This window comes from Schistocerca serialis, chromosome 9, assembly GCF_023864345.2.
Source record: "Schistocerca serialis cubense isolate TAMUIC-IGC-003099 chromosome 9, iqSchSeri2.2, whole genome shotgun sequence".
Taxonomy (NCBI): domain Eukaryota; kingdom Metazoa; phylum Arthropoda; class Insecta; order Orthoptera; family Acrididae; genus Schistocerca; species Schistocerca serialis.
This window is the reverse complement of record NC_064646.1, coordinates 266,596,881-266,612,551: the sequence shown is the minus strand read 5'-3', so window position 1 is coordinate 266,612,551 and position 15,671 is coordinate 266,596,881. Positions and strand designations below refer to the sequence as shown.

General features: G+C 39.4%; 1 protein-coding gene across 1 annotated transcript in view; it reads left to right on the top strand.

Annotated features, from left to right (window-relative positions):
- Window positions 1-15,671, top strand: part of LOC126419927 (codanin-1) — a 178,362-nt gene that overhangs the window by 87,498 nt on the left and 75,193 nt on the right. Inside the window, exon 6 of the mRNA XM_050087217.1 lies at window positions 1,173-1,333. Within this exon, the coding sequence (XP_049943174.1) occupies window positions 1,173-1,333 (161 nt within the window). The remainder of the gene's footprint in view (window positions 1-1,172; window positions 1,334-15,671) is intronic.

Genomic DNA, 15,671 nt, shown 5'->3' with positions numbered 1-15,671 from the left:
TTGCCATTTCAGGTTATTCACTCTTTGCATCATGTCACTAACGTTCATTGTCTGTCAGATATCAACTGCTTTCTTTCTATTTTTCTTTGTGTAGCCCAACAATGATCTTTCCATTCCTCTTTGGACTACTATTAGTTTTCTAACAATGATTTCATTTAATGTCCATATCTCACAGCCGTAAGTTATTACTGGCAGTATACACTGATCAAAAGCTATTTTCTTCAGCTCAGCTGATTTTTTTGAAGAGTATCTTCCATAAGCTTGCCAGGTAATTTAATATGTCAGAATATTTTTGGTTTTAAGTCTCTTTTTCATATTTAGTAGTTGGCGCAGATAGACATATTATGTGATCCTTTGCAGTTGTGTACTTCCATCAAATATATCTCCAGTGCCCATTCATTCATCTGATGTTGGTTTTATCATAGTTCAGTTTTTGGCCAACTTAGAGCAGACTATGCAGATTCACTACCCAGTATTTGAACTTCTTCTGTATTATTTGCAAGTAGAACATCATCATCAGTGAACATCAGATTATTTAATTTCTTTCCTAGGATTTGGAGTCCCTTTGTTTTCCAAACCAATTTAGACATTGCTTTTTCAAGGGCAGCTGAAAATAGTTTTGGAGATATGGAGTTATCTTGTTTTAGTTTTTAATGACCAGGAATATAAAATTGTGGATTTCACAAAATGCAAAAGCTTAGTTTCTTGTGACTGCAATGCCAGTGAGTCACAGTAGGTATCTGTAAACTGTATACATCTAGGTGTAACAGTTTATGGGTGTGTGAAATGGAACTATCACATAGGCTCAATTGTAGGTAAATCTGGTGGCAGACATCAGTTCCTTGGCAGAATATAGGGAAAATGCTACCAGTCTACAAAGAAGATTGCTTTTGTAATACTAGTTGACCCTTCCTAGAGTTTTTCTCAAGTATGTGGATCTCACATCCCGTAAGTCTAACAGTGATATTAAATGTATACAAAACAGGGCAGCACAAAAAATGTCAGGTGTCTTTGACCCACAGAAGCATGCCATGGAGATGCTGAAAAACCTAATCTGTCAGATAATTGAAGGTAGGTGCCATCCTGCTCAGGGTGTAGAACAAGAGATAGGTTTACAGCTGATTTCCAGGTTTATCAGAATGTAGACATGCAGTTTGCATTTTACTTTGCAGATACTTCTGTTGATGAGAGTACCAAAAGAGAATATCAGAGATGTTTGTGTACATTGCGTCTGTTGGCAAAGTTCCTGGGATTTGTTAATTTTTTGCCATATCACACTGTTGACAATGTACCTGAGAAGATACACATTTTGCACAGCTCCATCAGAAGTAAGGTAGGTTGTGGTACATATAAACCTAAGTTATTTGCATTTTCTGTATTTGAGCAATGATTGGCAACAACAAATACTCATCTTTTGGTATTAATTTGTGAATGTATACTGAAAAGTGCTGGATACAAATGATAGAAGTAGTAAAGGTAAACACTCACTGTATAGCTGAGGCTTTGAGCAGGCACATAAACTAGGTTGAAATCATGGCAAAGCTTTGAGACAACATCCACCCTCAGAGCTAACTGACAAAAATAACAGCAGCCCATTGTTTCAACTGATTACATTGTCATGGTGCTTCAATTATATGGTCAGTGGCTACCTTTTCTCATTTTGTTGTTATTATTATTATTATTATTGTTATTCCTTCTTTTTATGCCCTCTTAAAGAGCTCATTTGAACTTGTGAGTATGGTGTGACAGCTTCCTTTTCTTCGCCTTTTCCCAAAATCTTGTCATGAATGTGTTGTGTTGTTTCTGATTTCCTCTGTCCACTGCTTTCCAGTTGTCTTTTTAGCTTCCTCTGTGAATGTGTGATTTCCGATTATGACGTCCTCTGTGACATTCATGTTTCATAATAATTAAGTAGACTTAATTTCTTCCAAGCAAGTGATTTTTACCATTTTTGAATTTAATGTATTAAGGAGTTTTTTTGCTAACCTGCATCTATTCTGCAGATGTGACCAACAGAACCTCAAGCATCTTTTACAAATTGCATCAGTGATCTTGTCTGTTGAATGGTATAGGTCTAGTTTTCTTTTAATCTTTATGCCATGTATATTAATAGGACAGCAGCATTTTTCTGAGAATTTTTCACTCTTCCTTTCCTGTTTCATCAGTTTTTGAGTGGCCTCCTAGAGATTTAGTTTCTGAGACGTATAATGCTGCAGGCAAAACAACTGCCATGTAATGGCGAAGTTATGCAATGCAGGATACTGCTCGTTTATTGAAGTGATTCAAATATATTGTTTGTGCTTTCTTGAATTTGGCATCTCATTCTAAGTTGCCTTAAAATGTAGTCCAATTGGTGCTATGATTTCTCTGAGACATTTGAAGGAAGACACATATAAAATTGTTCAGTATTCTGTTTGTAGTGCTGATCTTCTAATATGTTGATGTAAATTTTTTACATTATAATATATTAAATATGTTAACTTACTTAGATCATTTATGTAAGTTCAGTGTAAATGGATGTTACAGATAATTGTTGTTTTTTATGATCTGAGGCTGGCTGCATGGCTGATGCCCAGAAGCCATTAAAAAAATAACTTCTCTGTGAGAGTCTAGCAGTTTAGTTCTCTAGTCTTCCAGTTTACTCTGAGCTCTTCTGAATTGTCTGAAACAGTTTGTATCTCAACAGAGTGATGCACCCTTGTAGAGTCTACAAAAGTGACAAATGTGATGGTATTTCACTTTTACAGACATGCTCTCTGCATTCCATGCTGAGGGTGACAATTGTAACAGCTGTACTGCTCACTATATGCTGATGCCTGAGCTGAGAAATGGCATTCCAGCCAATATGAAATACTTATCATCCAATTTTAAGAAAGCTATTGAGTGAAAATAATTTGATTTTTGCACACCTTCCAGTCTGATATTTTTGCTTGATAAAGGCCTATATTTCCATTCGTTATATGTCATAGTTACTGCACTGCATCAAATTAAGTAAAACATTCCACAAAATTTTAAAGAGTTTGTAGAGGTAAAACAGCATTGTGAAAACATTGCATATGGCTGATTTTAGCTCATACATTGCAGTGAATGAAATGTAGATAAGATATTGAAATTTTATTTAAAACTGAGAGCAGGATGATATTTCATTCTTGAGCTGTTGACTTTTATATCCAAAGAATGGTTGCACACTACACGTCCATTTTCATCCTTATGCTTTGTGAATCATGTGACCATAACAATCGCCATATTTCATGACCTATTCAGGATATCAAAATTAGATTTTCTCTTTATCTTTTTTTTTTTTTTTTTTTTTCTCAAATGATACCATACAAAGAGGCACATATGTTGTATGATAAATATTTGAAACTTTGTTTATTCAGTGATTGTGAGATATGGATGCAACTCATTCACAGCAGTTATAGGTTGGCGATTCAGGCTACATGGAGAAATCAATAGCACCGTAGGAAAACACAAGCGGCATGTGTATGCACATCCACAGCACATGGGGAATGGTAAAGCAGGATGTGTGTATACATCCACGTCCATAGCAATGAAAGGATTAAAATTGTCTTCAGACACTAAATCTGCTCAGTACATATCAACGTTTCGTGAAGCGTGCTTGACACTCATCAATCAGATGAAATGTTTACTGTTTGTCTCTGTTTAATATAGATTTGGATAGAACTTTGTATGTAACCAACAGAAGAGATAACAGGTCCCCGTAATCACTGACACCTGCTCTATCACCTTATTATGCAATGGATGTATAAAAGGTTTCTTCTAGCCATTTGGAATTATTTCAGTTTTTGTTATTTCTGTTAAGAGTGCATAAATTCTTGTTATGAGATCATTTCCTACTATTTTTAACATTTCTACAGATCGAGTGAGGGGTTGCAGTGGTTAGCACACTGGATTCGCATTTGGGAGGACGATGGTTCACACCTGGGTCCAGCCATCCTCATTTAGATTTTCCTTGATTTCCCTAAATCACTTCAGGAAAATGCTGGGATGGTTCCTTTGGAAGGGCACGGCTGACTTCATTTTCCGTCCTTCCCTAATCCGCTGGGACTGATGACCTCGCTCTTTGGTCTCCTCCCCCAAATCAATCTACCAACCAACCATTCTTCTACAGTTATCCCATCCTCTCCAGACACTTTGTTATCTCTCCCCCCCCCCCCCCCCCTTTTTTTCTTTTTCATCAGTCTTCTGATTGGTTTGATGCCCACCACGAATTCCTCTCCTGTTCCAACCTCTTCATCTCAGAGTAGCACTTGCAAGCTAGGGTCCTCAACTATTTGCTGGATCTATTCCAATCTCTGTCTTCCTCTACAGTTTTTGTCCTCTACAGTTCCCTCTAGTACCACGGAAGTGATTCCCTGATGTCTTAAGAGATGTACAGTCATGCTGTCCGTTCTTTTTGTCAGTGTTTCCTCCTCATTCCGTACCTTATCAGTCCACCCTATATTCAACATTTGTCTGTAGCACCACATTTCAAATGCGTCGATTCTCTTCTGTTCCTGTTTTCCAACAGTCCATGTTTCAATACCATACAATGCTGTGCCCCAGACATACATCCTCAGAAATTTCTTCCGCAAATTGAGACCCATGTTTGATACCAATAGACTTCTCTTGGCCAGGAATGCCCTTTTTGTCATTGCTAGTCTGCTCTTGATGTCCTCCTTGCTTTGTCCACCACTGGTTATTTTGCTATCTAGGTAGTAGAATTCCTTAACTCATGTACTTTATGACCATCAATCTCACTGTTCTCATTTCTGCTGCTTCTCATTATTTTCATCTGTTTTCGATTTACTCACAAGCCATATTCTGTACTCATTAGATTGTTCATTCCATTCAGCAGATCATTTAATTCTTCTTCACTTTCACTCAGGATAGTAATGTCATCAGCAAATCGCATCACCTTGAATTTTAATTCCACTCCTGAACCTTTTTTTTTTTTTTTCCCCATCATTGCTTCCTCAATATACAGATTGAACAGTAGGGGCAAAAGGGTACATCCATGTTTTATACCCTTTTTAATAAGAGCACTTCATTCTTGGTCATTGTACATATTGTATATGACCCGTCTCTCCCTACAGCTAACCCCTACTTTTTGCAGAATTTCAAACATCTTGCACCATTTTACATTGTTGAACGCTTTTCCCACATCTACAAATCATTTGAAAGTGTCTTGATTCTTCTTTAGTTGTGCTTCCATTATTAACCGCACTGTCAGAATTGCCTCTCTTGTGCCTTTACCTTTTCTAAAGCCAAACTGATCTTCATCTAGCACATTCTCAATTTTCTTTTCCATTCTTCTCTATATTATTCTTGTAAGCAACTTGGATGCATGAACTGTTAAGCTCATTGTGCAATAATTCCCGCACTTCTCAGTTCTTGCAGTCTTTGGAATTGTGTGGATATTTTTCCGAAAGACTCATAAATTCTACATACCAAAGTGAATAGTCATTTTGTTGCCACTTCCCCCAATGATTTTAGAAATTGCAGTGGAATGTTATCTATCCCTTCTGCCTTATTTGATCTTAAGTCCTCCAAAGCTCTTTGAAATTCTGATTCTAATACTGGATTCCTATCTCTTCTAAATCGACTCCTGTTTCTTCTTCTATGACATTAGACAAATCTTCCCCCTCATAGGCATTCAGTGTATTCTTTTCACCTATCTGCTCTTGCCTTTGCATTTAAGAGTGGAATTCCCATTGCACTCTTAATGTTACCACCCTTCCTTCTAATGTCACATAAAGTTGTTTTGACTTTCCTGTAAGCTGATTCTGTCCTTCCGACAATTATTTCTTTTTCAATTTCTTCACATTCTTCATACAGCCATTTCGTTTTAGCTTCCCTGCACTACCTATTTATTTCATTCCTCACATTTCATTCCTCCACATTTAAACTATTGGTTCTTTTTGTCAAGTTCACAATTCATACACTCATTTCGTTTCGCACGCACAGCAGCCAGAAATCTGTCCAAATCCGACCTGAGTTAAACAACATTTCCACAGTCCTTAATTCCACCACTAACATGAGTTATTACATTCGGTCCTTCTGGTGGATTTCAAAAAAGAAATGGTTTCTTTGCAGTTCAGCCTTTGAAATTCTGTGTGCTGTGCGGGCTGCACTTTAAAAATTCACCTTCCTCAGAACACGTCTGCTCGATGTCCCTTCACTCAGCAACATAGATACTGACAAGATGATGTAAAAGCAGTGTTGATAAAAAAACACCATCTAATATCTACAATTACTGAGGCCGCGCAACTCTAGTAATGAAATAAAGTTCTGTAGAAAAACTGTCAATAAAAAGATTTATCGGGCGGTAAGATAATGGATTGGCTTCTGGAAAATAATATCCGAACTTTCCACACAAAAACGTTTATTTGTTCGTGTAACCAAAGAAACAGTACTATTCAGTCCACATTTAAACTATTGGTTCTTTTTGTCAAGTTCACAATTCATACACTCATTTCGTTTCGCACGTACAGCAGCCAGAAATCTGTCCAAATCAGACCTGAGTTAAACAACATTTCCACAGTCCTTAATTCCACCACTAACATGAGTTATTACATTCGGTTCTTCTGGTGGAGTTCAAAAAAGAAATTGCTTGCCAAAAATGCTCAGTGAAATACTGAAACAAGCCACGCGGATACTACGAAGGCCAAATTTTCACACGCGAATATCATTCCAGAAATACAGTTCTAAAATTATTTTGACTGGCACTAATAGCATGACCATCCGTGTTCAAAGCTAGCGAGCGACTCCTTTCTTGTGGCCTCACTCCCAATATAACCATCAGGTAATGAGCGGGAACCATCTCAATTCTGATTGGCTAACCATACTCGCTGCCAATCAGAATGCTCGCTTATGATCATATTCGCACCAAAACTGGCCTGCACCAATCCTTAAATACAGACACATCTATGTCATTCTAATATACAAATATTAAAATAATGTTTAATAAACGAAAAGGAAAAGGCAGTAAATCTGGAAATATCCTTTGGATACAGATAATACTCCAGCTGACTTTCTGGCTGCTCTGTTAAAATAGCAATCACACCCAGACATATGTCATCATCAAAGTGGATAAATTCCCTATGAACATTTTCCCACGACAGGCTTGCGTAACTCTTGCAGGTTACTTAAGACGGTATATAATGCAACATTAAAATTTGACGAATGTCCCATGTACACACTCTCATTCACTCACGTATACTCCTACAACAATCTTAGAACCAATAATAATTTTGTCTGATTTTTGTATTTTATATTTTTAGTTTCAATATGAAAATCTCAATTAATTAATTCTGCACCCTACAAGTTCTGTTTATGTTTTTAGATAATACCAAAGGATAAACTATTATATTTCCTAACTGAATTTAGTTTCCTAAGTGTCAGTTTTTTACTTTTTCTAGCAATTTTTTTTTTATATCTCTGAAACTATGATAGTTATAAAGCTGAAATTTGGACACAATCTTCTGCTGAATGTCAAAAGGTAGTGGACCGATTGTGAAAATGATTGAATAATATTTAATATCATTTATTTAGGTTCTTATATGTGGTGAATGTACGGTCGCTAAGAAGTGAGACAGGAGCCGTTCTCATGCTGCCGTAGAAGCAGGTGTACGTGACTCATTGGCTAAGACACAAGTGGTGGTTTCTTTCACAGCTTCCGGCTCCAATACTGTAGGCTGTATAGCAACGAATGCTATCGCACATTAACTTAGGACGTTACAAACTGTACTGCTTACTGAGCTATTCCTTACTGCTGTATCTATAGCCTTAGAGAACTTCAAGCGTATCTCGTCATCCCTTAGTACTTCCGTATCCCACTTCTTTACATATTGAGTCTTCCTAACTAATGTCTTAAACTTCAGCCTACTATATTGTGATCTGAATCTATATCTGCTCCTGGGTACGCCTTACAATCCACTATCTGATTTCAAAATCTCTGCCTGACTAATGTGTAATGTAACTGAAATATTCCCATATCATGCGGCCTTTTCCAAGTATACCTCCTCCTCTTGTGATTCTTGAGCAGAGTATTCATTATTACTAGCTGTAATTTATTACAGAACCCAATTAGTCTTTCTCCTCTTATTCCTTGTCCCAAGCCAATATTCTTCTGTAACCTTTCCTTGTACTCCCTCCCCTACAACTGCATTCCAGTCCCCCATGACTATTAGATTTTCATCTCCCTTTACGCACCGTATTTCCCTTTCAATCTCCTCTTAAACTGTCTCTGTCTCTTCAGCTTGCGACGTCGGCATGTATACCTGAACTTTCATTGTCGCTGTTTTGTTTGCTGTCGATTCTGGTAAGAAAAACCCTGTATCACTGAACTGTCCACAGTAACACACTCTGTGCCCTACATTCCTATTCATGATGAATAGTTTATACCCAGATAAATCCTCACAGAATGTTTTGTAGAAATTTTGTTATTATTATTATTATTATTATTATTATTATTATAGTTATTTGTGCGTTTCACAGGATTTTCAGTTATCAACTTTACATCTTATTTTTACTGTGTGCTTCAGTATAATAAATACTCCGACCAGAAATCCTTGTCTTCTTTCATTTTCACTTCACTGACCCCTACTGTACCTATATTGAGCCTTTGCATTCCCCTTTTGAGATTTTCTAGTTTCTCTGTCACTTTAAAGCTTCTGACATTCCATGCCCCAACTCGCAGAACATTATTATTTCATTGATTGATCAATTTTCCCATGGTCATCTCCCCCTTGGTAATCCCTTCCTGGAGATCTGAATGGGGACTATTCCAGAATCTTTTGTCAATGGACAGATCATCATGACACTTTTTCAATTTTAGGCCACATGTCCTATGGATACACATTATGTGTCTTTAATGCAGCGGTTTCCATTGCCTTCTGCATCTTCATGCTATTGATCATTGCTGATTCTTCCATCTTTATGGGCAGTTTCCTACCCCAAGGGCAAGAGAGTGCCCTGAACCTCTGTCCGCTCTTCCACCCTCTTTAACAAGGCCGTTGGCAGAATGAAGGTGACTTCTTATGCCAGAAGGCTTCGGCTGCTGATTATTAATCAAAATTTGAGCAATGGCAGGTTTTGAACCTGAGACCGAGGATGTTTTGATTACTAATCAAAGATGCTACCCCTAGACCACTGGGTTTACCTCACTTATTTCTTGAATTATTGGAGTATGAGAGTCTGTGTCTGGTATCAGTGTTTCAAAATGCAGGCTCTCCGCTGGAGGCTTGCCATTCAATAAATTTTGAAACTAATCAGCTAGTATCACAAAGTTTCCATTATTGTTTGTTTCCACTTTTCCATTAATTAGACAGTAACACAATGTTGACGGTTTATACCCAGATAAATCCTCAAAGAATGTTTCATAGAAATTTTGTTATTATTATTATTATAGTTATTCGTGTGTTTCACAGAATTTGCAGTTATCAACTTTACATCTTATTTTTACTGTGTGCTTCAGTATAATAAATACTCTCTTCATATTAGCTGCTTTGCCTCAGAAGTTTATGATGTAGCACACTGTTGACTGGAAGTATGCCATGTATGCAGTCTTACCTGCAGATCAATATAACGAGACAGGCTTCTAAATACAAAACACTCAAAAATTAGATTTGTTGGTAAATTACGCCCCTACTGGTGCCACCTCTGTTTATTAACCATCTGGATGTCTAGCAACTCGGCTCATGAAGCCTTATCCAGTGTGTGGGCAATTTCACTCTCTTTCTGGTACCTGTAAATCACTTTTTAACAATTACATTAAATGAATCTGTAGGATTCAGTTATGTGCTGTGAAGCAGCTGTAAGCCTATTCCAGTATTCTTCTGATTGTCTCTGGTAGTTTGTCTCATGAATTATGACACTATAATACTTATCAGTAATTCATTACACGAACTAGATATATCGGCTAATAAGGTTTTTAGGGATGTTGCAAACTGGTTTAACATAAATGGTCTTTCTGTTAATTACAGTAAAACAAACTTTATTCAGTTTCACATAATGTCAAAAGATGAATAAATAGGAGAAAAATTAGGTGACGAGCAGATACATAGTAAGGGCGGATATTGTTTACTGTTATAGAAATATGGGAACTATTGAATCAGCTTATTATGGCTACTTTTGTGCCTTTATTGCTTATGGGATTGCATTTTGGGGAAGTCAGCCATTGGCTAGAAAAATGTTATACACATATAAGTGCCATAAGAATTGAGAGTGGAGTCCATCTTAGAACCACACGCAGAAATATTTTTAAAGAATTTGAAATCCACACATCCATCGCACAAGGTATATTCACCCTGATTTGTTTCATAAGAAAACAGAGCCTGTTTTAAACCTAACAGTGTGAATCATAATCTATGTACTAGAAGAATAGACCATTTCGATTATTAACATAAAAACCTGAGTATGGTACAGAAGGAGGTCCATTCAAGTGGCTGTAAGATTTTTAATCCCCTTCCTCCACAAATTAAGTGTTTAGTGAATGATGAGCTCTATTTTTTTTTTAATATATAAAAATAGCCTTAAGGCAGTTCCTATTGCAAGGATTATTTTAAACTATAAAAGAGTTCCTGAACCACATTGTAAAGTATCCATGTACTGTAACACTCTGAAACATTCCCAGATCCTTATTTGTGTGCATGTTTATTTATTGTTGTAAACATATTTAAATACTTTTATTTTTCTGTGATAGAACCTAAGTTATAGATACTTTATTATGATATTGATTAGTAAATTGAATGTAACAACAAAAAAGTGTAAAACTGACATGTTCCATATCTTAAGATATATTCACAACATTGCTCACTGGAACATGAAATAAATAAAATAAATGTGTTTGTGTTCTTTACCAGTATGCTTGTGTTATCAACAAACATCACAGGTTTTAAAGAGTCCTCCAGAGTCTTTGGTGAATCATTTATGCAGGTTCAGAACATGAGTTGGCCAAGTGATCTTGCAGGACACCATACTCCCACTCTGAATTTACTTTTTCTCCTGTTGTAACTTTTGTTAAAATAACCCCCTATATTCCATTCGACCTATACTTGAGTATTGCTCATCAGTGTGGGATCCGTACCAGATCGGATTGACGGAGGAGATAGAGAAGTTCCAAAGAAGAGCGGCGTGTTTCGTCACAGGGTTATTTGGTAACCTTGATAGCGTTACGGAGATGTTTAGCAAACCCAAGTGGCAGACTCTGCAAGAGAGGCGCTCTGCATCGCGGTGTAGCTTGCTCGCCAGGTTTCGAGAGGGTGCGTTTCTGGATGAGGTATCGAATATATTGCTTCCCCCTACTTATACCTCCCGAGGAGATCACGAATGTAAAATTAGAGAGATTCGAGCGCATGGAGGCTTTCAGACAGTCGTTCTTCCCGCCAACCATATGTGACTGGAACAGAAAAGGGAGGTAATGACAGTGGCACGTAAAATGCCCTCCGCCACACACCGTTGGGTGGCTTGCGGAGTATAAATGTAGATGTAGATGTTAATGAATGACACCATCCAAGCAAGGAGATTGCTTTATCGCTGTACTACTATAGTTTATTTAGTAGAATTTTATGACCTATACAGTTTAAGGCCTTGGCAAGATCATAGTGAATTTCAAAAGGGTAATTTTTCTTGTTTGGTTCTATTTCAACTGAGGTCATTAAACCATATATTTTTCTCAGTAATATAGTGAAAATGATAGATTGCTGCTCACCACTCAGGGGAGGTGCTGAGCTGCAAACAAGGACAGTCAAGAGACTACAAAAACTTTAAGCTTTCAGTCAAAAGGCCTTCTTCGGAAATGGAAAGCTTGCGTGCGCATCCACACACACACACACACACACACACACACACACACACACACACACACACACGTGGCCCCTGTCTGGCCAACAGCAGACTGCATCTGACATGAGCAGTGATCTGTGGTAGGTCGAGGGAGTACGGAGCCAAATCCCTCAAAGTGAAAACCAGCTTTACATCTATAGAAAGAACCACAATCCACCACCTAAAAACTAATCCTGACTGTATACTCCTGTTGATAAGGGCTCCACCATTGTGGTTCTGAACCTCAGGGATTATCTGGTGGAGGGTCTCTGTCAGCTGTCAGATACATCCACCTGCAGACTCTGTCACAGTACCCCATACCAGAAATTCAGCAGGACCTCTCAGCCCTCCTCAGATACTGAGGCCTATCCTAGAATCTCTCCCTGCAATCTGTCTGACTCCTCAAACATACCACTCCCTGTACTCCTACCTTCTCCAAATTTCCTGGAGTCCATAAACCCAACCATCCAGGATGCTCCATTGTGGCCTATTACCATGTACCCACAGAGAGAATATCTTCTCTTGTGGACCAACACCTTCAGTCTATTACCCGTAACATACCATCCTATACAAAAGCTACCAAATATTTCTTCCAGTGACTCACCACAGTTCCTGTACCTTTACCACACAGTGCCCTGAATGAGATTTTCACTCTGCAGCAGAGTGTGTGGTACCAGACTGAGACTCGAACGCTGGACCTTTGCCTTTCGTGGGCAAGTGCTCTACCATCTGAGCTACCCAAGCACGATTCGAGCCCTGTCCTCACAGCTTTGCTTCTGCCAGTACCTTGTCTCCTACGTTCCAACCTTTACAGAAGCTCTCCTGCAAACCTTGCAGAACTAGCACTCCTGAAAGAAAGGATATTGCAGAGACATGGCTTAGCCACAGCCTGTGGGAGGTTTCCAGAATAAGATTTTCACTCTGCAACAGAGTGTGCACTGATATGAAACTTCCTGGCAGATTAAAACTGTGTGCCGGACCGAGCCTCGAACTCGGGACCTTTGCCTTTCACGGGCAAGTGCTCTCCTGCAGGAGAGCTTCTGTAAAGTTTGGAAAGTAGGAGACGAGGTACTGGCAGAAGTAGAGCTGTGAGGACGGGGCATGAGTTGTGCTTGGGTAGTTCAGATGGTAGAGCACTTGCCCGCAAAAGGCAATGGTCCCGAGTTTGAGTCTCGGTTCGGCACACAGTTTTAATCTGTCAGGAAGTTTCACACAGTGTCCTGTTTGTCACTCTTGAAATCACCTCCTTATACGCTAACATCCCCCATGTCAATGGCTTTTTCACTATTGAAGGTCACCTTTTCCAGTGCCTGACTGACTCAAAACCTATTACCTCCTTTCTGGATACCACAGTCAATTGCATCCTAACCCACAGTTACAATTCCTTTGAAGACATCACCTACAAACAAATCCTTAGCACAGTAATGGGCCAGTCTTTCCATGGGCCATCTAGAGGAGTCCTTCCTAACCACACAGAATCCCAAACCCTTCAGTTGGTTCAGATTCATCGATGACATCTTCATGATGTGAATTGAACATGAGGACACACTATCCACATTCCTTCAGAATCTCAACACCTTCTCTCCCATTCACCTCACATGGCCCTCTTCCGCCTCAATGTTGACCTCCACCTCAAGGATGGCAAAATAAGTATCTCTATCCACAACAAGCCTACCAACCACCAACAATACTTCCACTTCGACAGCTGCTACCCATTCCATACCAAGAAGTGTTTTCCATACAGCCTAGCCACATGTGGTCATTGCATCCGTAGTGACTAGCAGTCCCTCTCCCAACATGCCAAGGGTCTTACTGAGACCTTCACAGACTGAAATTACCTTTCCTACCAAAATTACCATCAAAAACTTGTTCAGAAATAGATCTCCCATGCCTTGTCTCTCCTGCCCCCTACCACATCCCACATACCCATCATCCAGGCATAAAGGAGCACTCCTCTCATGACTCAGTAGCATCCAGGACTGGAGTAACTGAACCACATCCTCTGCTGGGGTTTCAGCTACCTCTTGTCAATCTCTGAAATGAATAGTATCCTACTCGTTATCCTCCCCACGTGTCTCACAGTGGTATTCCACTGCTCACCAAACCTATGCAATATCCTTGTCCATCCCTACTCCACCCCTGCTCCCAACCCCCTTGCGTCATTAGCTCATATCCCTGCGATAGACCTATATGTAAGACCTTTGTCTGCCTGTGAAAGCAGCCAAGTGATTTGCAAACTGAACTGCAAGCACTATGCTGCCTTCTACATGGCTATGACAACTAACAAGCTGTCTGTCCTCACGAATCGCCATAGCCAAATTGTGACCAAGAGACAGCTGGACCATCCGTCACCCAGTTGCTGAACAAGCTGCCCAACATGATGTGCTATGTTTCAATGACAGCTTCATACCCTGCAGCATCTGGATCCTTCCTAATACAACTAGCTTTTCTGAATTGCACAGATCGGAACTCTTCTTATGACATATTCTTCATTTCTAATCCCCTGGCCTCATCCTTCACTAGACCCAGTCCTTCACCTACCCTTCCCTGCCTGCAGACTGGCAATACACATGTGTTCCATTCCACCAATGCACCCACTAATCCTTCCCCCTTCTCTACTTCTCTCCCCTTTCCCTTTTCTGCTCTTCCCTCCTCCCTACACAGTGTCCCAACCCTGCAGCTAGCACCCCCATCCTGTTCCCACCAAGTCCCTTCATGCTCTCAAAGGCAGCACGAGCCCTTCCCCATCCCCTGCGTGCTTTGCCTCCCATTCCCTGCCATATGCCTCTTTCTTAAGCCCAACACCCACCTCAGATTGCTGCTCACATCTGTCACTGTTGTAGCCTGCAGTCTGACCACAGAATCCAAAGACAATGGCCATGTGTGTGTGAGTTGTGTTTGTGTTGGTTTGTGTGTGCTTTCTGTTTCTGAAGAAGGCCATAAATAAGGCTGGAAGCTTATACGTTTAATAGTCTTGTGATTGTGCCTGTCTGTAACTCAAATGTCTCCTCTGTGTGTTAAGCAGCAATCTAGCCTTCTCATAATATAGTTTTTATTCCATTTTGGACATTCCAATGGATAAGACTTTATGAAAGCAAAGCTGAGCTGCTGCTCTTTGGTATTTCCAGAGAGGTGGTTCAGTGTTGTGCTGTAAGCTACGTTCTCAACAACATTTGAGAACATGATAAGAAGAGTGATGGATCTGTAATTAGAGGCCACTTCTTTAACTCAATTTTTATGATTCCTGAGGCATTGTTTCGTATCTGTAGTATTCTGTAACTAAACAATGGAAAATCCAGGATGGAATGTAACAATATTATGATGACGACAGTCTGTGCCTCCAGCTGCCAGAGACTGTTGTCATGTGTGTGTGAGTTGCATTTGCGCGCGCGCGCACGTGTGTGTGTGTGTGTGTGTGTGTGTGTGTGTGTGTGTGTGTGTGTGTGTGTGTGTGTTTGTGTGTGTGTGTGTTGTTGTTGTTGTTGTCTGTATTTGACAAAGGCATTGTTGATCATAAGATACGTTTCCAACAGTCTTTTTGTTGTGCCTTTCTGTGACTCAGCATCTCCACTATATGGTCAGTAGCAACTGTCCTTTTGATAATATTGTATTTACAGCTGTGAGTTCACACTTGAGTGTCTTCACAAGAACAAAGAGATAGTGTGTCAGTTCAAGTTTGGCACTTGAAAATGTTGCAGAACTTCTGCAGTGTGCTATGCTACATGAAACAAATGTTACTTTTCAGACATCTTTAAATGTTAACATTTTAGCTTATTGACATTAAATGAAACAACAAGTTTACTGTTACCAGTCACTGTTTATTTATTTCCACGACATGTTTCAGT